Source organism: Drosophila takahashii, chromosome 4, assembly GCF_030179915.1.
Source record: "Drosophila takahashii strain IR98-3 E-12201 chromosome 4, DtakHiC1v2, whole genome shotgun sequence".
Taxonomy (NCBI): domain Eukaryota; kingdom Metazoa; phylum Arthropoda; class Insecta; order Diptera; family Drosophilidae; genus Drosophila; species Drosophila takahashii.
This window is the reverse complement of record NC_091682.1, coordinates 1982879-2010760: the sequence shown is the minus strand read 5'-3', so window position 1 is coordinate 2010760 and position 27882 is coordinate 1982879. Positions and strand designations below refer to the sequence as shown.

General features: G+C 37.1%; 4 protein-coding genes across 11 annotated transcripts in view; 2 read left to right on the top strand and 2 right to left on the bottom strand.

Annotated features, from left to right (window-relative positions):
- Nucleotides 1–22657, bottom strand: part of Slip1 (SLo interacting protein 1) — a 34638-nt gene extending 11981 nt beyond the window's left edge. For both annotated transcript variants that reach the window (XM_070218071.1, XM_070218074.1), the window contains exon 1: nt 22631–22657. In XM_070218071.1, the coding sequence (XP_070074172.1) occupies nt 22631–22642 (12 nt within the window). In that variant the 5' untranslated portion in view covers nt 22643–22657. The remainder of the gene's footprint in view (nt 1–22630) is intronic.
- On the top strand, nt 329–12437 carry LOC108069508 (uncharacterized). Of its 4 annotated transcripts, none has more exons than XM_044395374.2 (3): nt 329–413; nt 7286–7434; nt 11459–12437. In XM_044395374.2, exon 3 carries the CDS (start codon nt 11466–11468, stop codon nt 12282–12284), a length of 819 nt encoding a protein of 272 aa, XP_044251309.1. In that variant the 5' UTR covers nt 329–413; nt 7286–7434; nt 11459–11465; the 3' UTR covers nt 12285–12437. The 4 variants fall into 4 exon arrangements, with proteins under 4 accessions (XP_044251309.1, XP_044251311.1, XP_044251308.1 ...); XM_044395373.2 differs by having other exon boundaries at nt 345–510; XM_044395375.2 differs by lacking the exon at nt 329–413 and adding an exon at nt 830–847.
- Nucleotides 5820–13913, bottom strand: LOC138913734 (uncharacterized). The gene is made up of 2 exons (XM_070218077.1): nt 13819–13913; nt 5820–6544 (listed from the first exon to the last, which is right to left on the bottom strand). Exon 2 carries the CDS (start codon nt 6420–6422, stop codon nt 6075–6077), a length of 348 nt encoding a protein of 115 aa, XP_070074178.1. The 5' UTR covers nt 6423–6544; nt 13819–13913; the 3' UTR covers nt 5820–6074.
- gw (trinucleotide repeat containing adaptor protein gawky) lies at nt 13833–27882 on the top strand. 4 transcript variants are annotated; one of them, XM_017159607.2, is made up of 10 exons: nt 13833–13897; nt 16807–17412; nt 17619–19108; nt 19317–19694; nt 23174–23476; nt 23600–23778; nt 24213–24363; nt 24422–24618; nt 24692–24974; nt 26216–27882. In XM_017159607.2, exons 2-10 carry the CDS (start codon nt 16977–16979, stop codon nt 27002–27004), a joined length of 4206 nt encoding a protein of 1401 aa, XP_017015096.1. In that variant the 5' UTR covers nt 13833–13897; nt 16807–16976; the 3' UTR covers nt 27005–27882. The 4 variants fall into 4 exon arrangements, with proteins under 4 accessions (XP_017015096.1, XP_070074167.1, XP_017015097.1 ...); XM_070218066.1 differs by lacking the exon at nt 13833–13897 and adding an exon at nt 13936–14091; XM_017159608.2 differs by lacking the exon at nt 13833–13897 and adding an exon at nt 14546–14981 and having other exon boundaries at nt 24431–24618.

The window sequence follows — 27882 nt, the reverse complement described above, 5'->3', positions numbered from 1 at the left end:
TTAATATCAGAACTTTTGTATGTGTATGTTGAAGGTGCTAGTACTAGTTTTTTACCTCGTTAAGAGGTGCTTTTATTTGATATATATATTGCGCTTGCACAATGTAGAAAACGAACTCTTAAACAGGGAAGTAATACAATGCGCTGTTATGTCGACGATACTAGAGTACTATTATCGGTAGCGGCGGCCCTTGTGAACAGGATCTACATCTTTTTCGTTCTTGGAACTTTAAGCGGCTGTGTGAAGAAGGTATTAAAAGCAATATGACACTTATAGATGCCGATAGGAAACTATTAGAACTTCCGTGTGAATATGGTATAACAATATTAAAATGATGATGACGATGAATGTGCAGCTGTATTTATTGTTGTTTAATTCGCCGGAGAAAAATAAAACAATGGAAAAATAAAATTGTATGTAAATTAATTTTCACGTGCAAGTACACAACAAATTTAAAGTTTAAACAAAACACAAAGTTTGAAACTTTTGTACTTGCTGAAACTGAAACAGGTAAGAATTTTGTGGTGTAAATTTAACGCACTGGCCAATTTCAAATACTTAGTATTATTTAATAATAAAGTGCAGTATTAAAGCACAAAGAAATAATGTCAAACAATCTCAAGTGAATTTTGTGTCGAAAAAGTAGGTGCATGTTTACAAACTAAGAATTCGAGCATGAGTATGTATGTATGTACATCATGTTTTTAGCTATAGGTTAGCTACATATGTATGTATGTATTTTTAAAAAACCGCACTAGAACGCCAACTAGATATTCGAAGATAAAATTAGATCTCGTGGTGTCGAAGAAATTATTCGAAGTAAAGACGTTTGGTTTTGTGCATTGATGTACGTAAGAACTATAAAAGATTTCTGTGACATCTCCCAATGCTGAGAAAAATGCATGCAGTCTTGATGTACAGTGAGTAACATAAACATTCGGTTTTTTTTTTGCAACTTCAAACATGTAAAGGTTATGAAACTAATAAAATCAAATTTAATGATGCAGGACTTAAGCGTGTCCTATTACCTTTTCATAAATATATATATGTTATTACTTTTTTTTAAATTTTAACTGAGAAACATTCATAAACAAAAACGAGGATGGAAGCTAACTTCGGCAAGCCGAAGTTTTAATATCCTTGCAGATTTTACGAATTAAAACTTGACTAGACTAGCAACATGAATTAATAAACAACAAAATATTTTATAATTGATAAAATAAAATATTAAAATTTTTCACCCTATTGTTCCTATGGGAGCTATAGGATATAGACGCCCGATCGGCACGCGCGTTTACCCTAATGAAGGTACGCACAAAAAAATACGATTTGGAAAGTTTCATGGGAATAGCTAATATTTTGCGCGAAATATCCTGAAAAACGTCAAATTTTGACCGATTTCACCCTATTGTTCCTATGGGAGCTATAAGATATAGACGTCCGATCGGCACGCGCTTTTACTTTGATCAAGGTACGCACAAAAAAATACGATTTGGAAAGATTCATGCCAATAGCTCTTACACTGAGCGAAATATCTTCATTTTTGTGAAAGCTATATCCGATTGTTCCTATGGGAGCTATAGGATATAGACGTCCGATCGGGTCGGCTTTCAAACTTGATCTGCGTACACATGTTTTAGGACGACTGTGAAAGTTTCAAGGCGCTAGCTTTTAAACTGAGCTCGCAAACGGTATTGAAACAGACATACAGACGGACAGACGGACATGGCTATATCGACTCCCCTATTGATCCTGATCAAGAATATATATACTTTATGGGGTCGGAAACGTCTCCTTCACTGCGTTACAAACTTCTGACCAAAATTATAATACCCTCTGCAAGGGTATAAAAAAACCGAAAATTAAGGCAACATTAATATTCGGTTTTTCCTTTTTATACTAAAAATCACAAAATTGATTAAGGAAATAAACTTAATTTGACATTTGAAATGATAGCCATTATTGTCTATCGTGTCCTTTAAATATACGCAGTGAAGGAGACGTTTCCGACCCCATAAAGTATATATATTCTTGATCAGCATCACAAGACGAGTCGATTTAGGCATGTGCGTCTGTCCGTCCGTCTGTCCGTCTGACTGTTTCTGCGCAAACTATGTAGTCTCTCAGTTTTTGAGCTATCGGGATAAAACTTTCCCAAAAGTCTACTCTCTATTGCAGACAGTATATGTTGGAACCGACCGGATCGGACAACTATATCTTATAGCTCCCATTGGAAGGATCAGAAAAAAAGTTAACAAAATTCTAGCTTTGGAGTTTTTTCAAATATTACCTTCTACTCTTGGGATTATTATTTTTTAAATATATTTGAATTTTGAATAAAATATTTAAAAAATCGGATCACTATATCATAGAGCTGCCATAGAAACGGTCGAAAAATTAAATGAAAATTAATAGGAAAAAAATTATCTTTATTATCTTTATCTTATTATCTTTGTTGATTTTTATTACATTTTCTTCTACTCTGGGATATGACTATTTTTAAATATTTCAGAATTTCGATTTTAATTTTAAAAACATCGGAATACTATATCATATAGCTGCCATAGAAACGATCGAAAAATAATGTAAAATAATAGGAAATTTAACATGTTTGCGATTTGTAAATTAATAGAATGATCTGCAAGGGTATATAAGCTTCGGCTTTCCGAAGCTAGCTTCCTTTCTTGTTTTGCGTATTTTGGGACAGTTTCAGCACAATCCTATCATCCCTCAAAAAAAAATGGATGGGTAGAAAAGCAGAGTCGCTCAGAGGAAGCGTTTTGCTGCTTGATTCCATACAAAACTTAGGGAAAAATGAATTTTCAAGCGACTTCGTTTTTCTACCCATCCATTTTTTTAGCGGGATAATAGTATCGTGCTGAAACGGATTTCTAGTGGTAGGCGAAGGGTTTAGTAGTCCATTCTACAAAAAAACAAGAGAGAACGCTATAGTCGGGTTCGTGTCCCGACTATCTAATACCCGTCACTCGGCTAAAGGGAGTGCGAGGGAGATGGATATAACTTTTTTTTGATTGCGTATAACTTTTTAATGAATGGTCCGATTTGAAAAATGAAAAATGTCTTCTACATTTCGATAGGTATAAATATGCACAACAAAATTGCATTTATACTTCACGGAAATCTTTAAAGGTGTGGGCGGCAGACACATTTTAAAATCGTAAGTGGGCGATTGTGGGCGTTAGAGGGGGCGTGGCACTCGGCTGAAATAAACTTGCGCTGCGTATATATGTATATATCTATGAAAAGATAATAAAATAAGCTTTAGTAGTAGTAGTAGTAGATCTTTTATTTAATAAAAAATATTGGGGGTTGACATAATACATATATAAAAATTACTTTCTAACATAAAGACATTTATTAAAAAAAAAATATAATATTTTAATCAGCATGGTTTTAAAACCGTCAGCTGATCACCGTGCATATACAGATGACTTCCCATTCTAATACACCTGGCTTCCCGGGTCTTCCCCAGATACCAGATCGTTCGAATGAAAAGCGCCTATACATGCAAAGGTGCCTCCTATATCGATTCATCAAAGAGTTGATTTCTATATCTTTGCGCCTCGCTTAGGAAGCCTATTAGATTCGGCCAAGTTTCTCCATTTAGTATGTTTTGGAATTCCGCGTAGCCTAACTCGTCTTTTTCCCAGTATAATCGGCGTAAAATAGGGCATGTTGCTATGAAGTGGAAGGAGTCTTCCCGTTCTCTTCGGTTACAGAGTGTGTATTCCTCCGATTGGGCTCGTCTATGTGGCGCGTAGTTTAGTCGTAGTATCTCCACTCTAGCTTTGAAGATCGTGGAAATAGCATAGATTTTAAAGTGGTCGCTAAAATAGTTTTTCGTGCCTAGATTGTACTCAAGCGTTCTGTAGTGTTCTCGGCTCTCACTTTGCCTTGCTTGTTCTTCTGCTCGTTGCCTCACTTGGATGTTTATCGCCTCGAGTATGTTTTGGTGACTGTCCTTCCAAGTGGTCTGATCGTCCCAGTCGAATTGCACGTTAACACTGCTTGCTAGATGACACCACTCTTGAAAGCACTGCGATTTGCTTTGTAGCATGTGTGATGCCACAATTTTTGGAAGCCTCCTGTCGTTAAAGGACATCACTTTTCTGATGTAGCTGAAGTGACTATTCAGTGTACTGCAAAAGAGGGGGGCTCCTGTTTCTAGCGTAATTGCGTAATTTGGTGTGTTCGATGGCAACCTAAAGAGTCTTTTTAAGAAAAAAGTTAGCAATTTTTCTACTTCTTCGGAATACGTGTGTCCCCAGACTTCGGCAGAATTACACATTATGGCTTTTGCTGTGGCTTCGAATAATTTGTATTTAATGCTACTCTTGACTTCTTGCTTTGCCAGGAAAGAACTCCAAGTACTGTTCAGTGCAACTTTGGCATCCTTAAGCTTTTGTTTGATGATAAGACCGTTCCCAGATATTTGTACTCCTTTACTACTTAAATTTCGGTACCATTCAACGTCCATCTTTCATCTCTGGCCATGCGTCCCCTGGGATCTTTGATGCACATAACTTTTGACTTGTCCAGGTTAATTTGGAGATTCCAGTTGGTACAGTAGGCGTGGGTGTAATTGATTTTGCAGCGTTTCGGGACTGTCTGCCAGCATCACCATGTCGTCTGCGTACATGAGCACTTTAATCTGATGGTCTGCAAATAAGACTCCTCCCGGTAGGCCTTCTGTGATGTCATCAACGAATAAGGAGAAAAGTAAGGGACTAAGACATCCTTGCTTAACTCGGATGCTTGTCTCAAACCATCCCATACGGCTGTGCGGTTCTCTGAATAAAGATTTTGAATTACTTCGGTCATTTTGGTTGAGATCCCTCGGTTACTCAGCTTTAGGATTAATGCTTTCCTGTCGATCGTGTCGAAAGCTGCTTTAAAATCAATAAAAAAAACAGGTACATTTTTTTCTTTTTTTTTTATAGAACTGCGCTGCAGTAGATGTTAATGTAAAAATGCTATCAACTATCGAGTAGCCTTTCCTGAAACCGGCTTGGTACTCGCTTAGAATTTGGTTTCGCTTTACGTACTTGGATATTCTCTCTAATAGTATCGACGTAAAGATTTTTTGGACACTGTCGAGGAAGGATATTCCTCTGTAGTTAACAGCAGCTTTTGGGTCACCTTTCTTAAAGATCGGGAAAATTATGTTGCGCTTGAAACTCTCTGGTGCCATACGGTCTTCAAAAATGCGATTATACACCAGCGTTAATAGGGAAATTAGCTCCGTTGAGGCGTTTTTGTAGAGCTCGGCCGGAACTCGATCAAAACCGGGGGCCTTGTTTACTTTGCTCCTTCGGACTGCATCTTGGACTTCGCTGAGTCGTATCGGTTCGTCGAGCTCATTTATTTCCACATATGGCAGTAGTTAATCTGCGTTCTGCTTGACAGCTGAAGTAGTCCTTTAAAGTGTACCCCAAGCGACAATGCGGTTACCTTGATTCCTCCCTGTCTGGTATTCAATCCATTTAATTTCTTTGCCATTTCCCAAAAACCTTTACTGTCTCTTATTTCACCAATTTCCATCTCCAGACGCTGGTAGTACTCCGCTTCTTTTGCTCTGCATAGTGACTTATACGCTGTATTGGCTGTTTGGTAGGCAAGTTTGGTTTCATCGTTGGGGTTCTTCCTAATATTCTGGAGCTGTTTAAAAGCGTGCTTTCGCGCGCGCTCACATTGACTATCAAACCATGGCTGCCTAAAGTTTTGACGCCGCTCACTTTGCAAGGCTTGTGCAGATTCTTGGATGACCCGTGTGACTTCGTTTATTGTGCATTCGTTGTTTTCGCTTCTTTGCCTCAGACATCTATCCAGCCTGTTTCTGTACCTTTGCGCCTTTGATTCCACCCATCTTAGCTTGGGCAGCAGATGGTCCCCGTTCAATTGGGGCTGCGTTTCTGAGTTTGTCGCAACTTCTACTTCTACACATAGCGGCATATGATTTGAGAAAGTTTCTTCTAAAACCGAAAAGCGTTTAATAAGATTGTGCCAGGCTCCTCTTATAGCACAATAGTCTATCGTGGAGCAGGCTTGACCTCTTACGAAAGTAAAGTTGCCATCCGTATCCGTAGTTCTATTAGCTTAAGACCATTTCCATCCGCTGTTTTGTCGCAGGCTCTTCGAGTCTCGTTGATTAAGCTCGCCATTAAGAATCCAGTCTCCGTTTCGATCTGATGCTCTCCTATCCTCGCATTCAAGTCGCCCACTATCATGACGTTGTTTCCATTGTAGTCTAGTAGCCAATTGTAGAGGTCCTCAAAATCTTGCTTCCAGTTGTTGCAGTTCAGGTATACGGGCAGTATGGAAAGTTTGTTTTGGGCGCAGGACAAGGATATTGTGGCTACGCCTTGTTGTGTTGTAAAGCTGCAGTTTACTCCAGGGTCCATCTGTTTGCTTATCCCAAAAACCTGTCCTCCACTCGCCCGCCCTCTAGCAAATCTTCTGGTTGCGGGAATCCAATGTAGCTTGTGGTTTGGGAAATACGTTTCATACTGGTGAAAACTATTTTCTACGAAGGTTTCCAATAATATGAATATTTCAAAAGAGTTTATAAAAGAGAAGAATTTACTAAAAAGACGTTTATTTGCTAGTCCAGCTATATTGTATTTAAATATATTTATATTTAAACTAATTTTATTTATCGGGTTAGGGCTTTGGCTGCTGTACTGTTTTTTGTTTTTTTTCTAGTTTTTTGGCAGTCTTGCTTTAGAGAGAAGGTATGTGTAGCTTATGTCGTCTGAGCTTATCTTATTTCCATACATCGCATTTAAATCGGCTGGTTGACTTTTGTGGATTAGTGTTTTTTCAGGGTTATAGTGCATCCACTTGCCTTGTATGTTAATTTCATCTCCCCTGACCATTACTTTGATGCTGTTGTCAACCGCTGCAAGATGGCGTTTTAGCTGGAGTAGCACTAGTTTTTGTTCCTGCTTTTCAATGCTGAGATCTTTTTCGACGAATATTTTTAGTTCCTGCTTTATTTAAGCTTTATTTCTGCATTATTAAAATTTTGGTTTCATTAGTTTCAAACCTTTCATTCACGTTTGAAGTTAAAAAAAACCGAATATTAATGTTACTCACTGTAGGTTTAATCCTCTTTCTCGCTTTAAAAGAGCGTCAAGAAAAAAATCAACAAAATATTGAATTGAAAATACCGTTTTCCGAACAGAAAAACTCATGAAATAATAATATAATAATAATAATTATCCAAATATGTATTACCAAAATTTTAATTATGTTTTTCTTTCAGAGAATAATGCTCTTAGGCCAGTATATACTTCAAGTATTTGATAGGACCCTTGTGAATCAAAGTGTCATTCTGAGGACACCAGCTAATTAGGCCGAACTTCTGGAAGCCCTACCTAGAGGATTCGAGCAGTGCGGATTTTAGAGTTCTGGGTAATTGTATAGCAACCATATATAAAGCTATAAAAATGATTTCTAATTATGTTTGCCGTAAAATCAGTCAACTTTAATACTTCTTAAAATGTTTTGGGACAGTACTTTCATATCCGGCAGTAATTTCTAGAAAAGCAGTGCGATATAAATTTGTAGACGTTATTTTACAGTTTATAAGCATTTCTGTACCGAAACGGAGAAATTAGGAAACTACAAAATTATTTTTATTGTATTTATTTGTCTTTCTTACAATTTATACAGAAAGTTGCTTTATTTAAGGTGCGGTCGTCACTAGGTTTGTACCTCGTTAGAAAGTGTTATTGTTTGAAAGACAAATAAAAACAAGAAAGGAAGCTAGCTTAATATAGACTTTTGAATTTTGTTAAATTTATTTCAAAATTAATTCGAAGAAAAACTATATACCAGTGAAGAAGAAAATGTAATAAAAACAACAAAGATATAATTTTTTCCTATTAATTTCCATTTAATTATCTGATCGTTCCTATGGCAGCTAAATGATATAATGATCCGGTTTTTTCAAAATTTTATTTGAAATTTAGAAATGTTAAAAAAAAACAAGATAGTCGGGTGCCCCGACTATCAGATACCCGTTACTCAGCTAAAGGGAGTGCGAAGGAGGTGGCGATAAAAACTTTGATCCGCCGTAACTTTTTCACGAATGGTCCGATTTAAAAAATGTCTTCTTCATTTCGATAGGTATTAATAAACACCATAAAACTGCATTTTTACTTTTCCGAAATATTGAAATTTTTAAAATCGTATATAAGCGATTGTGGGCGTTAGAGGGGGCGTGGCACCCTTTTTAAACAAACTTGCGCTGCGTAGGAACTCCTAGAATCTGCATGCAAAATGTCAATCTTCTAGCTTTTATAGTTTCCGAGATCTCAGCGTTCATACGGACAGACAGACGGACATGGCTATATCGACTCGGCTAGTGACCCTGATCAAGAATATATATACTTTATAGGGTCGGAAATGCTTCCTTCTAGCTGTTACATACTTTTGCACGAATACAATATACCCTTTTACTCTACGAGTAACGGGTATAAATATTCCCAAGAGTAGAAGGTAATATTTCAAAAAACACAGAAGTTTGAATTTTTTTAACGTTCTTTCCCGATTTTTCCTATGGGAGCTATAAGATATAGTTATATACTAAATGCAATAAAAACAAGAAAGGAAAGCTAGCTTCGGCAAGCCGAAACTTATATACCCTTCCAGATCATTCTATTAATTTACAAATCGTAAATTTTTTGGGTCTTGCAAAACCCGAGTTTCGGTCCCAAAAAACTGTTAGAAGATGAACAAAACATTGAAATGCTCAGTAAAAACGATCTTTTTTGACAGTTCTGCCTAAAAAATTTAAGCCAATATAAAGAACATTTATTTGAAAATACATATATTGTAAATAACTTAATTATTAGCACCAGGTGCATTACAATTACCGTTACTGTTAGCATTATCGTCCAAAGAATTATACGAGTAAATATATACAATGGCCATCATCTCCTGAAGAATTCGCGGTTTTAAGTCTTGTAAGACAAAACCTCTAATTGACGGTGTTATACGAGTAATATACAATGGCCATCATCTTCTGAAGAACTCGCGGTTTTTATTTTGTTTGATAAAGCGTCTAAGAGATGGTGTTATACTAGTAAATCATCTTCATCTTCCATCACCTTCTGAAGAATTCGCGGTTTTTCATATTTTACATTAGGTAAAAGTATAACTGGAAATATTGGTCTTCTAAAGCTCTGTAATTCGCGTTCAAGCTTAAGAGACAATAATAAAATCCAAAACACTCGTTGTTTAAGGGGTGGGTAGGGTCTTAGGCATCAAAAAAGATAAGATATAGTGGTCCGATCCGGCTAGTTCCGACATATGTACTACCTGCAATAGAAAGAAGACTTTTGGGAAAGTTTCATCGCGATAGCTTTAAAACTGAGGGACTAGTTCGCATAGAAACGGACAGACGGACAGACTGACAGACGGACATGGCTAGATGGACTCGGCTATTGACGCTGATCAAGAATATATATACTTTATGTGGTCGGAAATGTCTCCTTCACTGCGTTGCAAACATCTGACTGAAATTATAATACCCTCTGCAAGGGTATAAAAAGGCGTTTTGCGGTGTTCACTGTACCTCTGCTAAAAATGATCGGATTTCCATTTTGATATTACATTTCGTTTAGGAATTCAAAAAACCCGCCCCCTGGGAAGCCCTTTTTTTTAATTTGGTATTTTTGACAATTTTTTTGAAAGTCCAAAGTCAAAAATGCGTTTTTCACATAAAAATTTTATTTTCGGCTTAAAAATAAAATATTTAAAGTTAAAAAATTAAAAAAAACGCTTCCCAGGGGCGGGTTTTTTTATGCAGAAAAATAGGCGACAAATTTGAAAACGATCGGTTGGGCCGTTTAGAAATGCCGATGAACACAGACTTTCGAAACGTGGTTTCGCGAAAAACGCACTTGAATATGCACTTACGTACCTAAAGTCTTAGAGGTTAGGGTACTAGATTTAGCATAACTTCTAAAGTTTTTGTCCGATTGACTTAAAATTTTTTTTTGTATAATCTTAAGATGTTAATCTACAAGAAAAAAATTTAAAAAAATCAATATTTTTTTTTTTGCAAGACCCTACACCCCCTTTAAGATTTTTATAAATAAAAAAATCTAATTATTTAAAAAAAAAATAAACTTAAAAAATGTAAATAATTTTAAAATATTTGGAAAAAAGTAGAATTTTTATAGTAGTTTTTTGATACGACCTTTTTTCGTTATAGAGAATTTTTTAGCAAACTCGAGGTCATGCCGGCTTAGACTTCAAGAAGTCCAAGACGTCGGCATCATGCCAACACACAAAGATGAGCGAAGAGGCTTCACTGTACATGCATGTTTAATGTAGAAGCCAACTACAATCATCAGCAGTGAAATCGCTGTCTTGGTCAACGATCGAAGTGGGTTACCATGCAAGCCGCGCTATAACTTGTTGGGAATTATAGCGGCGCCAGATCGGTAAACTTCGAAAAGCTGATCAAGCCCTTAGTGTGTGCTGGACTTTGTTCTGTCTTTGATCTCTATCAAAGTTCCGTGGCATATTGTAAAGAATATGCATTACTGCATATTTTTAGGCTTCCATATAGCAGCCTTTTACGGCGTGTTGACCGTTTTTTGTCCAAAGTTTAGCTGTGTCTAAACTAGCATAGGGTTTTGTTCTGCCCAGCCGCTGCTTGCTCACGTATACTGTAGAACAGCGGTCTGCACACACACTCTGATGATCTGCCCAGTGAAATTTACTCACACAAATATAAAACAAAATGTTATTGTATGTGTGTGCCGACCGCTGGTCTAAACACGTAGGTATAAAGGGTTAAAAGACCGTTTTTGTTTTCCGTTCAGTTCAGTTAGGTTAGGTTAGGTTAACCCGGACGGCCCTCACGGGGCCACGCACAAAAAATGCAAAACGGTGTCAATCGAAACAGAAATATACATATAGACTTTCGAGCGTGTTGGGATCGGCACTGTGCCTGGGCTTTCAGAGAAATTATTGCCTTTTCAAATTGTCAAGAATCAACATTCTGTCCGTCTGATCTGTATCTTATAGCTCCCATAGGAACAACCGGATAAAAATTCCGAAAACTGATGATATTTCGCGCAGTGTTGAGTAAAAGGCTATATTGTATTCGTAAAATCACCGAGTCGATCTAGCCATTTCCCGCTGAGATCTTGGAATCTATAAAAGCTATATGGAATTAACCATGGATTCTTGGGGCTCCTACACAGCGCAAGTTTGTTTCATCCAATTCGGCTGTTGGTGCTGATCAAGTATATATATACTTGTGGTCGAAAACGTCTTCTTTACTGTTTTGCAAATGTCTAACTTTAATTATAGAATCTCTGCAACGGTTAAACATCAGATTTAAACAAACTAAGTTAAGGCAGCATGCTTAAGTAATATATTTTGTTAATGCAAACATAAAAATGTAATTTACTTTCAGGTTGAAGATGGCAACACGTGAAGGAATCCAGTCATACTTCTCACAGCTTAATTCCCTATCTGAAAAGATTATGCGCGACGTAAATGAAGTAAAATCTTCATACAGTCGAGATGCCTGGCTTGCGTTGTCTTTAAATCAACAGGAAAAAATATTGAACAATCATTTAATAAATGCGGAAATATATAAGTACTATAATATGACTGAATCCAACTGTTTGGCACGAGAAGCTCAGTTAAAAACAGACATTTTAAATAATGATTATCACCAATTTGCTTATAGAGACGAAGTATATTCATATAACGGGCAAGATTTGCACACATACATTTATCAAAATGTTGGATTAAAAATATTACATGACGAAAATACCAGAGAATGTCGCGATGAACATTCATACCCATTTAGTTATCGAACCAAATCCCAAATAAACATACCATTAAAAGAATGTGATGATGTCTCTGCTGTCAGATCGCCCATGGATGTATCGAAACCTCTCTATTTAAAATTAAGGACAAAAGTTTTAAATAACATAAAATCACCAAATCACCAAATTATTGTCAATACTAAGACCGACGTTAGTCAAAGTAAAAAAGAAATTTGTAAGCAAAAAAATGACCAAAAAAGCCACTGTGTTTATAAGAACGAAGAATGTTTCGACTCTGATGAAAAATTGCAACTGCTTTATACTTTTGGATCAAAAAGCAGCATGTCAAACGATTTTTCTGATTATGAAAATGAATTTAAAGATTTACGTCAAGACGAAAATGCAAAGCTTTTAGAAACAGAACTGCAAATCCCTAAGGGTTTTGATTTTCTCAGTAATTGGTAAAACCAATGGCCGACCTGTTAAGCAGAAAAAAAATGCCATTTATATTGTAAGGAATCTCATCTCATCACCTTTTTAAAAAAAAAACAAATGTAAACATTATTTGCAATATTTAATAAAACTGAATTGTGCTTAACGGTACTACCAAAATATAAACTTTTTTTAGTGTTTGCATGACAATTTTTCCAAAAATTTCAACGTCATAGAATAAGAATCAGGTATGTTTTTGATATCAAAAGTCTCATATGCACAAGTAAAAAATTAAAAAGAAAAATAAAAGACCAAAGGTCTTGCCTGTCTCCTTCCAACGTTTTCGAACGTTTTACTTTTCGAAATCTTTAAAAGTGTGGGTGCAAGACACCTTTTAAAATCGTTTAAGGCGTGACCCGCGGCTGAATCAAACTTGCGCTGCGTAGGAAGCCCAAGAATATGTGTGGAAAATCTCAACCTTCTAGCTTTTTTAGTTTCCGAGATCTCGGCGTTCATACGGACAGACAGTTTGACGGACAGACAGACATGGCTATATCGACACAGCTAGTGACCCTGATCAAGAATATATATACTTTATGGGGTCGGAAACGCTTCCTTCTAGCAGTTACATATTTTTGCACGAATACAATATACCCTCTTACTCTACGAGTAACGGGTACAAAAATAACAAAAAAATAGCCAAAATCTAACTTTTGCGCATATATGGGGTTTGTCATAAAAATAATCAAACTACATGCACTCCAAACTTTAGGTAAGCTCAGAGTCCAACTAATTTAGCGGCAAGATCATGTGGAAATATGTATGTTTTATTCAAGTTTAAAGGTTTTTGGATTGGTGTCGGATCGGACCACTATATCTTATGTCTCCCATAGGAATAATCAAAAAAATAATAGAAAAACCATTGCAACTTTGTAGAAAGTAGGCGTTTTGATTTTGGACATTGTAAAAACAACATTTTAAGTAGGCATACCTGCAAGGGTATATGTACATATAAACTTCGGCTGGCCGAAGTTAACTTCCTTTCTTGTTTTGTCTGATACACGGTATTCCCTAAAATGTTGAAATGATGAATTGTAGAATTTTGGTCAGCTGTTAATCAGCTGTTCCATACAAATTCAATTTTCAGAAATTTCAGCAATTCAACAGCCTCGGGGCTGTTGAAAATTTTGTTGAATTGCTGAAAAGCCAGAGTTATCACCTTTTTTATTAAAAGTCATGGCAACTCTGTAACATTTTAGTATCACTAGTACGCATTATTTATTTTAGAATCAACTTAGAAAGCATATTTGTGGTTCTTTTAACCTTAATAACAATTTTAGACAGTAACTAGCAATATAAAATCAAATTTTACAAGTTTTATGTTCCGTAAAACTTTTCAACAAATAACAGCTGTTTGAAAATTCAACAGGAATCTTTTTGGGTCGTTTCCTTGATTGCTGAAATTTTCTGTTGAACTTTCAACAATTCAGCAATTCAACAGTTTAGGGAATACCCTAAGAGCTGTGGTTTTGTTTTACGTAAAGTTGATTAATATCGATTGCCATACAAAACATCGGTAATGTACGCTAAAGCCTTTTATCGGTTGTCGTTGTTCCAGACGAAGAGCGAGCGAGAGCGTCATATAGGTACTTCATATTTCAAGCGCGTGTGCTAAAATGAATTAGCACGATTAGTGAATGTTTTTGTGTGCGTATTCATCCAAAAACAAGCGCTGTCATTGAAACGAAAAGCTTTGGAAATTTCAGTACCGATAGGACTTATAACAGTGTTAATGTGTTGGTATTGTCTTGCAGCACAAAAGAAATAAAAAACAAATAAGGCATGTATGCTAAGAGAAGGACTATTTGTTCACAAAAACCAAACTTTCAGACATAACCTAAATATGCATAACCTATGTATATGGTGGTAAAAATACAAGCGAATATTCTCGCGTATGTATGTTATACGAATGTGTACGAATGTGTGTGTCAATGCAGAATTAATTCTGTTCGTTTGTGTATCATGCATTGGAAAGTGATTGTTATATACATATGTTCCAGGTCGAGAGTTGCCACGCTTTAAATATTTTACATAATGACGTAGAAGCATCTGTCGATTCTGTCAGTTTGTGGCACTAAGTTAACTGTTGTCCAGGCAAGCTGTAAAATAAATTCGAACTATGCTATATGCGTCGACATCTATGTACATATACATTTTTTACGATTGCCACCTTACACCCCAAGTTACTCTATCCAATGTTTGGTTTTCGACTAGGTGGCAATATTGACAGCAGCCATAGCTGTATGCGTTCATTTAATACACTAGTAACTTGTACCGTCCCCGTTGTCGAACGTGCACCGAAATTAAATTTCAATTACATCGAAATATAGTTATTCTTTTTTCAAAATTGTTGTCCAGTCTCAAGATAATTAAATGTCTAATAATTGTTTGAAATTTACTTCGTGAAATGTGAAAAATTGTAATTGAGTGTCGAACGTGTGTGTATGTTTTACTACACATACACACTTTGTGAAATCGTCAAAGTGGCTTGGCATGCATACATACACAAACATACATACATATGTACTTATATAGAGAAAATCAACTTCTCGTTCGGTCTGAGCAAAAATTCTTGCAAATATTCTGCGGTACTAGCGTAGAAACAAGTGTTTAAACGTAATATTAACGCAGGCAGTGCTAAATAAAGGATTATATTTCCCCCTTCTGTTGGTAGGTTCTTGTTGGATCTCCATTTTGTAATTTTTTCTATTTTTTACTTGTATTGTCTACATATAGGCAAACGGACACGCGAATATACTAGTTAATAGAAAATGTCTTCTGTACATAGCAGTGTACAGAAAATGAATACATATACATGTGTACATATGTGTATCTCGAATTGAATATTTAAATATTCATACATGTACTCGAGTTGTACATACATATGTATGTAATATTCATTTGTTATATTAGGCAGAAACATTTTAAATGCAAGGTTTATTTGTGCTTACTAGCTAGTGCGAAATTAGAAAAGGTAGACTTAAAATAGGGTGATTGCGTCAATGATGGCTGACCAGAGTTGTCAAATAAGTTCTCAATGTGCCTGTATGTACATATATGTATGTACGTTTGTATGGTTCAATGGTTTGAAAATTCTCACTACTGTGCAAATTTAATATTGCAATTTTTTTTTAGTTTTGAACAACTTTTTCCACATGAATCTTTGTATATGTACCTAAAGTTTAATACACATCTTAAGGAATATGTATTTAAAGGTGAAAACCGCCTGTTGTGCAGCAGCCCTGGTAGTGAAGCGATTGTTATATCTGACTTTAATATGTAAATATGTTTTTACATTTGCTGTTAATTACAACTCTTGGGAAACTTCTTTATATGTTGCACTTTCTGGAAAAATTAATTAGGGTTTTTAATTGTAATATTTTATCATTTTTTACAATCATATAACGGGTGTCACAAACATCTTTCAACCAAAAATGTTAATGTTCGTAAATTTTGAATCAAAATTCAGTTACAAGAGGTTTCGGTTGGAATTATTACCTACATCAATACAAATTGATGTATGGAATTTTAATTCAAATCAATACATTTACCAACTAATTGGGGCTATCGCAAAAATATGTTCCAACTAAATTCCCTTCATTTTATGGTTGAAAGCGATTTCTGTGACGTGATTTATTTTACATAGTTTTCTAACTCAGATTATTAAATACAACCTTCCTCGGTACAGAACTAGCGATGGTGAAAATTCGGGCAAAATATGAAGAATAATTGTTTGTGTAAATGTGCAAAATGGTTGGATGTTATGTAATTTCCTGGGGTACGCATAGGACATCGCGGAATTGGTTTGTTTACATTCGTAACATAACAATCGCAACGGGAATTCAAAAAAAGAGATTTCAGTATCACCCCTCATTTTGTTTGCAATGCTTTGTTGTACTGGTGTAGAAATATTGGTTTATAATAGTGGTTTTATATGCTTCAAAAATGCAAATAAGTCAGTCAATTGATGCTTAGAAGAATTAAAATAAGAATTTGCGAGTAGATTTGGTTTGCCTACTTTGGGCGATGGTTTTATTCTCGGTCAATGCTGTTGCTCAACACTTCAGATCCGAAAAAATTCGTGGTAATATCTTTGGGTTTTCGGATATTTATTTCGGGCTCAGATAAGACATATTCGACCAAGAAGTTGGCCATTTGACCAGGTTAAGATTTCGCGGCTTCGCCAAATTTTTGGTGGAACCAAAAGACATTAAACAATACCAAACGATCAATATCCGCAATAATTAAAAAAGGTGCTTCCCAGTTTTTGACTTATAAATTTACAAAGTTTATACTTTTCGAATATGTTAATTGGCTCTTATCCATGTAAGTTGGAGAAGTCGATAAAACGACCTTTACCGATTCTGACCTAAAATATGTACAAAAAAAAAAAGAGTTAATTTTTTAGGAAAATTAATTTGTTTAGGAAATTTCACTATCCTACCATTACGGGGTTCGCCAAATAATAAATGTTGATTATATTTTATATTTACAGAACTTGGAAAACACAAGGATTAAAACTAAGTGATTCCTTTTTAACAAAGTAAAGAGTCAATAAAAATTGCGATAAATGCCCACGATAATGACGTTGAAAATCAAGTTGATGCTGGAATAGTTGGGAATGCAACTTTTGAAGCTGACGATCAGTTAGAACACTTGAGCACTATGCGCGAAGCGCTTTTTTCCCAAGATGGCTGGGGCTGTCAGCATGTCAACCAGGACACCAATTGGGAAGTCCCCAGTTCGCCAGAACCAACCAATAAGGATGCGGCCGGACCTCCAATGTGGAAGCCGAGCATTAACAACGGCACTGATCTTTGGGAGTCCAATTTGAGAAACGGTGGGCAGCCGACCGCTCAGCAAGTTCCAAAGCCGTCGTGGGGTCACACCCCATCCTCCAATTTAGGCGGAACGTGGGGAGAGGACGATGATGGGGCCGACAGCAGTAGTGTGTGGACTGGAGGATCGGGCAGCAACGCCGGGGCTGGAGCGACAGTGGGAGTGAACCAAGGCGGAGTTAATGTCGGGCCAGGTGGTGTAGTTTCATCTGGAGGCCCTCAGTGGGGTCAAGGTGTGGTTGGAGTTGGACTTGGATCAACTGGTAAGTGCAAGGCTTTAGGTGACAAGTATTATTATTTTATCTATACTTCTGTATGTATAGAGAAGCAAACACATGTAAGCTGCATAATTATATTTTTATCGTTTAATAAGTGGAATTCTCTTCTAAGCTTGGCATTCTGACATTATTAGTTGTCCCTTTAATTTCTTAACCCGTGTACATTCGATGTGACTATTATTTATTTCCAGGAGGTAACGGATCAAGCAATTTAACCGGATCGACTGGAGTCGTCGCGGGAGGCAGCGGAAGCTCCAGCAATACTGGCAACGGTTGGGGAGACCCTCGTGAAATTCGTCCTTTGGCTGGAGGCGGTTCTATGGACATTCGAAATGTTGATCATCGCGGCGGTAATGGCTCTGGGGGAACTTCGAGCGATCCGCGCGACATCCGAATGATCGATCCGCGGGATCCCATTCGCGGAGACCCTCGTGGGATATCCGGTCGTCTTAATGGGACGTCGGAAATGTGGGGACATCATCCGCAAATGTCTCACAACCAGATACAAAACATCAACAAAATGGTTGGCCAAAGTGTGGCAGCCGCGAGTACGAATGTTGGAGGAGCATCAGGTCCGGGCATTGGTCCTGGGGGTCCTGGTCCTGGCCCTGGTCCTGTGTCGAGCAATATCCCAACACAGTGGGGGCCATCCCAAGCGGTGGGCGTCAACGTAAGTGGCCCCAAAGACATATCGAAGCAGATCAGTGGGTGGGAAGAGCCGTCGCCACCTCCTCAGAGACGCAGTATTCCTAATTACGACGATGGCACATCGTTGTGGGGTCAGCAAACTCGTGTTCCTGGTGCAAGCGGTCACTGGAAGGACATGACTGATTCAATCGGTCGTGGTGGCCATCTGATGCGTGGTCAAAACCAGTCGGGTGGCATCGGCATCGCTGGAGTTGGCAATAGCAATGTTCCAGTGGGAGCCAACCCCAACAATCCCATGAACAGTGTAGTTGGACCCCAGGCTCGCCTACCGTCTGTGGGGGGCGTGCAGCATAAGCAGGATGGAGGAGCCATGTGGGTGCACTCGAACAATGTTGGCGGCAGGAACAATGTAGCCGCTGTGAGCACTTGGGGAGATGACACTCACAACGTTAATGTCGGCGCCCCCAGCGGTGGAGGTGTTTCCAGCAATAATTGGGTGGACGACAAATCCAACGCTACACTGGCACAAAATTCCTGGAGCGACGCAGCCCCAGTTGGAGTTGGAGTTGGTTGGGGTAATAAGCAAGGCAAACTGCCCGCCACTAGTGCCTCCTCTGGTTGGAGCACTGGGGCAGGTGTCGGCGTGGTAGATGGCGTTGACCTGGGATCTGAATGGAACACGCACGGAGGGATCATCGGAAAATCTCAGCAACAGCAAAAACTGGCGGGACTCAATGTGGGAATGGTGAACGTTATTAACGCAGAGATGATTAAGCAGAGCAAGCAATATCGGATTCTTGTCGAGAACGGATTCAAAAAGGAGGATGTGGAGCGCGCATTAGTAACTGCCAATATGAACATCGAAGAAGCAGCCGATATGTTGCGGGCCAACTCATCTCTGGCAATGGATGGTTGGCGTCGACACGACGAGTCCCTTGGCTCATATTCCGACCACACGAGTTCAACGAGCAGCGGGGGCTTTTCTGGTCGTTATCCAGTTAGCAGTGGACAGCCTTCGATGTCTTTTCCTCATGTAAGTTTGCCTTCCCAGCGGGATAACCCAATTGCTTCGCAGCCGATCTTTTTAACCGGTATAACCAAAGTAAAACCGTAACCAAAACAGTAACCAAAACTTTTTTTATATAACCGAAACCGAAACCGGAACACTTCTACCGGTCTTGTAAAAAACTTTCGTATACTCGAATTTTATATTTGAAGTCTAACATATTTTCTTTTTCCAGAATAACCTTATGAATAATATGGGTGGCACTGCAGTTACTGGAGGTGGAAACAACAATGCAAACATGACAGCTTTGCAAGTGCAAAAGTATTTGAATCAAGGCCAACATAGCGTTGCTGTAGGACCGCAAAACGTTGGCAACACATCCGCCGTATCCGTCGGATTTGGTCAAAACACATCAAACGCAGCAGTGGCAGCAGCGGCCTCTGCAAATATAGCAGCAAATACAAACAATCAACCATCGGGCCAACAAATTCGCATGCTTGGCCAGCAGATTCAGTTGGCCATTCATAGTGGTTTCATATCTAGTCAGATATTGACCCAACCGCTGACACAAACTACCCTTAATCTGTTAAATCAACTTCTTAGCAATATTAAGGTAACTTTATATTTTTAAGGGGTTACACGGGGTTACAGACCTAAAGCAAGAAGTTCACAAAAAAGTTTTATTTATTTATAGTTATTTGATTATAACCTTTTCTGGTAAATGGGTAAAGTGGGCATCTTAAATATTAATAATGCATCAATGCTGATCGGTTTTTTCAAGACCCAAAAAAAAGACACCTACCCGATGACATATTTATCAAAAAGTGATACAAAAAAAGACAAAAAAAAGACACCTACCCGATGACATATTTATCAAAAATGTAAATACTATAGTTTACCCTAGCAGTAATATCATTTTGGTCAAAAGTTGATCACAAAGTGAAGGAGACGTTTCCGATCCTACAAAGCGTATATATTCTTGATTAGGATCACTTGGGCAGTTGATATATCCATGACCGTCTGTTTTAATTCCGTTTGTAAGGTTATTTTAAAACAGCGGTCGGCAGCGTCCTATTAAGTGAGCTTAGGGAATTGTTCTACCCATGCTCTGCCTCTCACGTATACTGTAGGATAGCATCTGCACACACACTCTGATGATCTGCCCAGTGCAATTTTCTCATACAAATATTAAACAAAATGCCAGCGACTGCTGGTTTAAAAGCTAGCAATCTGAAACAGTCGTCCTAAAACATGTGTACGCAGATCAAGTTTGAGAAGGCTTCATAGGAGCGATCGAATATAACTTGCCAAAAAATTTCCATAAGTGTATAAGGATTTGACATTTAACTTTCTTAAGGGGTTATATACCTTTTTAAGCGAAAAAATTTAGGGAACTTTGGATTTTTTTTCAGGTGTGTAGCAATTTTTTTATGAAACTGAAGTTATTATTTATTGATAGTACATGTTTTTATCGAAACAACAAGCGTTTGATCTTGAAAATATATGAATAATTTACAAAGTTATGGCCTGCGGCCTGCGGTGACCACGATTGCACAAGAACTATTTGATCGATCTTCTTCATTTTTTTTTTAAATTATTCGTAATGATTGTGCCGAGTTCGTGAACGATTCAGTTTTTATGCGTCAATTTTGATTTCGCAGAAAAAAAATTTTTAATACAATTTTTAGTACTCGAAAAATTAACTTTTTGGAAAAATTGTTACTATATGCAGAAAAAAGCAAATATTCTTGAAAATAATCGTTCACGAACTCGGCACAATCATTACGAATAATTTAAAAAAAAATGAAGAAAATCGATCAAATAGTTCGTGTGCAATCGTGGTCACCGCAAGCCGCTATAAAAAAAAGGGTTCCAAGAGAATTGCCATAACTTTGTAAATTATTCATATATTTTCAAGATCAAACGCTTGTTGTTTCGATAAAAACATGTACTATCAATAAATAAGACCTTCAGTTTTATAAAATAATTGCTACACACCTGAAAAAAAATCCAAAGTTCCCTCCATTTTTTTCGCTCAAAAAGGTATATAACCCCTTAATCGTATTTTTCTTTGCGTACCGTGATCAGAGTCAAATCGCGTGCCGATCAGACGTCCATATCCTATAGCCCTCATAGGAACGATCGGATACCTTCGTGAAAATATCGACATGAATCTTTTTAAATATTATTTATTTTGCTCTCATAGGAACATGTGTTGTTGGTTTAATCATGAGTCGTGAACTGTGAATAGCACAGGAACACAAAATTAAACTTTGTGAAATTTCCACGAACCATTTCAAGTTTTCCATGATATTTGGGTGCTCCTGAGTAAAAGTCCCATACAAAATTATTTTCCATCACCTACAGGTTCCGCGGTATAGCTAAGAATACGAAAAACCGGTGTTGGTCGACATTTTGAATTACGTGGCCTATATAATTGGACTAACCTTTATTATTTTCGGTAGGACCTACTCTCAATACATCACGGCATTCCTAAAAAATAGTCCCCATTGTGAACCATTGCCCATGTCTTTGGAATTCGACGCCAAAGTTGAAAATCCCAAAATTGTAGAGATTTTTCTGATGTAAAAACAATTCTGAGGATTAAATCTTGAATGGAAGTAATTTTAACTTTTCATTGTATCTATTGTTCATTGTATGCTTTAATTTCGGTTTAAAGCGTTTCATGAGAATATTTTTTATTGGATTTATTATACTAATAAAACCGATTTTTTTATTTCATTATCTACTCCTAAATGTTGTCAAATTTTAAAAAAGTCAAGGCATCCTACAGAATGGGAGTAAACATTTACATTTTTCTATGTATGTTCAGTGAACGTATTTTAGTTTCTTAGTTCTAGAGGTTGCCATGACTTATTCAAAATTTGACAACATTTAGGAGTAGATAATGAAATCAAAAAATAGCTTTTATTAGTATAATAAATCCAATAAAAAATATTCTCATGAAATCGCTTTAAACCGAAATTAAAGAATACAATAAACAATAGATTCAATGAATAGTTAAAATTACTTCCATTCAAGATTTAATCCTCAGAATTGTTTTTACATCAGAAAAATCTCTACAATTTTGGGATTTTCAACTTTGGCGTCGAATTCCAAAGACATGGGCAATGGTTCACAATGGGGACTATTTTTTAGGAATGCCGTGATGTATTGAGAGTAGGACCTACCGAAAATAATAAAGGTTAGTCCAATTATATAGGCCACGTAATTCAAAATGTCGACCAACACCGGTTTTTTGTATTCTTAGCTATACCGCGGAACCTGTAGGTGATGGAAAATAATTTTGTATGGGACTTTTACTCAGGAGCACCCAAATATCATGGAAAACTTGAAATGGTTCGTGGAAATTTTTGGCTGTGTACCTGTGTAGTTAAGCAATAAACAGTGAGAAAATTAAGGACAGGCCAAGTAAGCAGATGAACACAAACATACTGTACGAGTAACCGTTTATGGTTTTGAATTGTAACTGCCCCGAAAATAACGAAAAAATTACCATCGATGGACCGCGATTTCTTAAGAACTTACGTGCAATTGCATTTTAAAGTTGCGTGTTTTACATTACGGCGCATTAAACTAATTTTTTCAATTTTCTTAATTACTTGTATTACGGTTAGAATATTTAATTCGTTATTGTGGGGTCTGGCCTGCTATAAAAAGAATTACAGATTTTTGTTGATATTTTGAATGCTTTTTATTTTGATATAGAATAAAAAGCCCACATGTTTTTATAGCAACAAACCTCAAAATCCTAGAAAATGCTATTTTTTTATAGCGAAACACGCAACTTTAAAATGCAATTGCAAGAGAACCATGCATTTCCGCCGATAATCTTCCGCTCGTAAACTGTTAAGAAATCGTGGTCCATCAATGGATTCTAAACTAATACCCGTGTATTTTTTTCGTATTTTATATTTAGCGACAGGCCATACATTTATTATCGAAAGCTTTAAATATTGTAACCCTTATAACTCCTTATCAAATTATTTAGTTGCTTAGTTTTCAGTGAAAACTTTTCACTGCTTTTAAAATTGGTTCGTATGCCACTCAATTAAACATTCTTGCTTTCAGCACCTCCAAGCAGCTCAGCAATCTCTTGCTCGCGGGGGAAACGCTAATCCAATGGCAGTGAATGTGGCTATATCTAAATACAAACAGCAAATTCAGAATTTACAGAACCAAATAAATGCACAACAGGCTGTATATGTGAAACAGCAGAATATGCAACCCACTTCGCAACAGCAGCAACAACAGCAGCCCCAGCAACAGCAACATCCCTCTGTACATTTAAATAACTCAGGCAACGACTATTTAAGAGGTCACGATGCAATAAATAATTTGCAAAGCAATTTTTCTGAGCTCAATATTAATAAGGTAATGCCAACAAAATATTCTGTTTACCTGGGTATGAGTGTATTTGTAAAGATTATTTTCCTTCTGAGTATTATTATAAACCCTGAAGCTATTGAAAACCTATTTTCCTTCAAATGTTTCCAGCCAAGTGGATATCAAGGAGCGTCCAATCAACAATCCCGATTAAATCAGTGGAAGCTTCCAGTATTAGACAAGGACATCAATTCTGACAGCACGGAATTTTCCCGTGCACCAGGTGCAACCAAACAAAATTTAACGAGCAACTCAAGCAACATAAGCTCTTTGGGACTACAAAACGATGGGTAAGTAAAAATACCCTTTCTAAAAATATTCTCACCCCAAAACTAATTTACAAATTCTTTTGCTTGAAATTAAATATTGAAACTATTGCTTATCCGAAAAATCAAAATGAAATAGATTTTTTGTCAGCTAAAATAATATTCAGATTCTCATAGCTTTTACGATTATTAACTTAGTTAAATTAACTCGTTAACTTCTTTTGAAAATTCAGTATACAATACAATAACGAAAAGGGGAGGTTTAACGAGCAAAGAAATCCCCTAGTTCTTAGCTACCTGCATAAACCGTTCCCAAATATAGTGTTTCTAATGTAATTATTTATATTTTTTCGTATTCTTTTCTATTCTGGGGTATATATGTATGGTTTCTTCGGCTTGCAGAAGCTAGCTTCCGCTGTTTACTAAATATTTCTATAAATAATAACATTTCGTTAAAGTACATGGTCAACAGGACGCAACATTGGGGACGGTTGGCCTGATCCATCATCTGATAACGAGAATAAAGACTGGTCAGTTGCTCAGCCAACTTCAGCAGCAACTGCTTACACGGACCTGGTCCAAGAGTTCGAGCCAGGCAAGCCATGGAAGGTAAAACTGTTTAATTACATAAAACCGAAACATATCCAAGCAGAAGTTTGTTCTTAAGGGTTCTCAGATCAAAAGCATAGAAGACGATCCCAGTATTACTCCTGGAAGCGTTGCTAGATCTCCACTATCCATTAATTCGACGCCAAAAGATGCTGATATATTTGCCAATACCGGCAAAAACTCACCGACTGATTTGCCGCCACTAAGTTTATCATCGTCTACTTGGAGTTTTAATCCCAACCAAAACTTTCCGAGGTAATTGTAAAATGATGTTACAATTAGTATGACATAAAACTGAACACTCTTGTTCCTTTTATAAACGGTATAGTTGGTCTGACAACAGTCAGCAATGTGCCGCCACATCTGAGCTTTGGACAAGCCCCCTGAATAAGTCGTCATCTCGAGGTCCCCCGCCAGGATTGACTGCCAATTCAAATAAATCTGGTAACGGAGGAAATAGTAGTACCTCAACACCATCTACTATAACCGGCGGTTCTAATGGATGGCTACAGGCCCGAAGTGGCGGTGTTCAAACAACAAATACAACATGGACGGGTGGTAATACTTCTTGGGGCTCCAGTTGGTTGCTACTTAAAAATCTAACAGCTCAGGTATGTTTACAATTTGATAATTAAAACGTTTACAACGGGGCAGTTCGCAGTTGAATGGACATTTTTATGAGTAGGAATTTTAAGGAATCCAGTGCACATATGTGCAGTCTTAAATTGATCTTATATTTTTGTTAGAAAATATGGTTTAATAGTATTCGGATTTTAAAAGGTTTGAAGCAGAGACGGAAAATAACGATTTTTTTTGAGTAAAAAATAAAAATTACCATTTGATGAATATTTTGTAAGTGAAAAAAAATATCGCTCAGAAGTAATGATTATTTTGTGAGCGATATTATTTCGCTTAAAATATCACTCAAAGTGTGATTGCAGCCGTCCTACGCGGAATTTTACCATTATTTAAATGTGCACTTGTAGGTAGAACCACAAAGCAAATATATCGAGCTAAGAAAAAAATACATTTTCTTTGTATAAATCGATTAAAAAGCGGTTGACTTTTGTATAAAAAAATTTTCTGTGGAAATCGAACTCGTGCTTACAGCACGGGGGAACAAACACACTAACACCCAGCCCACATGTCGGGTTGGATATATTTAATATATATAAGTGGAATAGTTCTTAGCACCTTAACATCTTGTTAAGTCGTTTTACTAATACATAAATGACAAAGTCCTAAGGTCCTAAGGTGCTAGGAACTATTCCACTTATATCCAACCCGACATGTGGGCTGGGTGTTGGTGTGTTGGTCCAACGAGCTGTAAGCACGAGTTCCTAAGGTTGATACAACTTTTTGTATTTATGCATACCTCTTGTAAACTAATAACAGCGTTTTTAAAAGTTTATACAAAGAAAACACCTTATTTTATTAACTCAATATGTGCTCCGTGGTTTTACCTACAAGCACAAATTTAAATACATACTTCCCGACGAATACAATATACCCTTTTACTTTAAAGTAACGGGTATAAAAATGAAAGTTAAGAAGATCTCAATGACCGTGAAGTCGCTGTCTGGTTCAGTGATCGAAACAGCAGCGCTTTTACTGGTTGGGAATTATAGAACTACTTTAGATATCGAAATGGTTTTCCTTGTACACGTTAAACGAGGATCGTGCGTATCGCGTTCTTCGTTGAGAAATGATTATTTTATAGGGGGGTAACTTTACAGCAGGATTCTTAAGCGGTCTTTCTTTTATGCATAACTGAAAGATTTTGTTGAAAGGTGGCTGAGCATTTAAATATAATAAAGTAATATTTTTTTTGTTATATTCTTTGTTATTTTAGATTGATGGTCCTACTTTACGTACATTGTGTATGCAGCATGGCCCCCTTGTTAGCTTTCACCTATATTTGAACCAAGGAATTGCCTTATGTAAATATACAACTCGAGAGGAGGCGAACAAAGCGCAAATGGCGTTAAACAACTGTGTTCTCGCCAACACCACAATATTTGCTGAATCTCCGAGCGAGAACGAGGTGCAAAACATAATGCAGCACTTGCCACAAGCAACTTCCTCTGCAAGCTCTAGTGGAACTAGTGCTGGTAACGGTGGAGGCGTTGGCACTCCATCCAATAGTGGGGCCAGTAGCTCAGGAGCTAGTCTATCCGGAAACAGTAGCAACGGCAACGGCAACGGTAACGGAAACAGCAGCGTCAGTGGTGGCGGCAGCGGCAATAATGGCAATAGCAGTGGTAACAGCAGTGGCAGCGGCGGCAGCAATCCAAACACCAGTGCTGCAAACTCGAATCTACTTGGATCTAGTGGAGGGTCTGCTACAAATTCGTCCGGTGGTACTGCTAGCTCTGGTACAGGTTCCGTAGTAAGTGGTTCAGCGAGTGGCAATGCCATAAATGGTGGGCCAGGATCTGCTAACAGTGCTGGCGCCAAGACTAGTGCAAGCAATGTAACAATAGCTGGTGGTCAATCTAGCGCTTCAAGCCTAACTAATAGCAGCAACTCAACATGGCGTCAAACTAGCCAAAACCAAGCTCTTCAGGGTCAAAACAGGCCATCAGGCAGAGAAGCTGACTTTGATTATATATCTCTCGTTTATTCCATTGTTGATGATTAAAAGGTCAATGACCAGTTCCATTGGTCATTGGCCATTGACTATCGCATTCTGTGACTCAAGACACACACCCAAAAGCTTCAAATGATTCGATACTAAGTATGTATGGAAAGCAAGACCATGTTGTGAAGAATATAAAAGTGGATCGACTGATAGACGAATGGACTTAGAATTTTGTATGCCCGTAGATTTATTTTTCTTCATCGTTCATAGATCTAAACTTGTATATGTAAGTTTAAATTTAATCAATATAAAACAAAAACAAACATCCGACATATAGATATACATATATATGATGTCAAAAAAAAATGATATACTTGATGGTTTGCTGTAACAAAAAAGCATACCTTCCTATTTAAGTAAAAGTGTTTTGACTCTGGCGCCCATAGCTTACCTTGGGAAACGGGAAAAATTCTCAACGGTGTATATGTGTGCATGCAAACTCATATGGTAAAATATACATTAATAAATATTATGTATTGCAACATCTATACATATATTTATGGAAAATTCAAATTTTCAGTAACGACTGAAATCGAGTGTCGGTAGCATTAAGGGACAAAGTCTAGTGTAATTATCTAATTTGAAGCCTTTAGTGTCCAAGTTTGACATAGAGACAACATATACTAGATACATATATGTGTATATCTTTTGTGTACATAGATATATGTTAGGGCTACGTCCTATTTTGCTGCTTGTGCATATCGATCAAATGCCTACTATTCATGAGTGTTTTTGTGTTTCCAGTAAGGAAAAATACCTGTGTTATATTCATTATAGGAAGTTATAATCTAATTACGGTTTTGCTTTCATTAAAGCATTCCCACCGAAAAAATTCGGTTATACATTATAAAATCACAATAAAAATATCAATGAAGTTA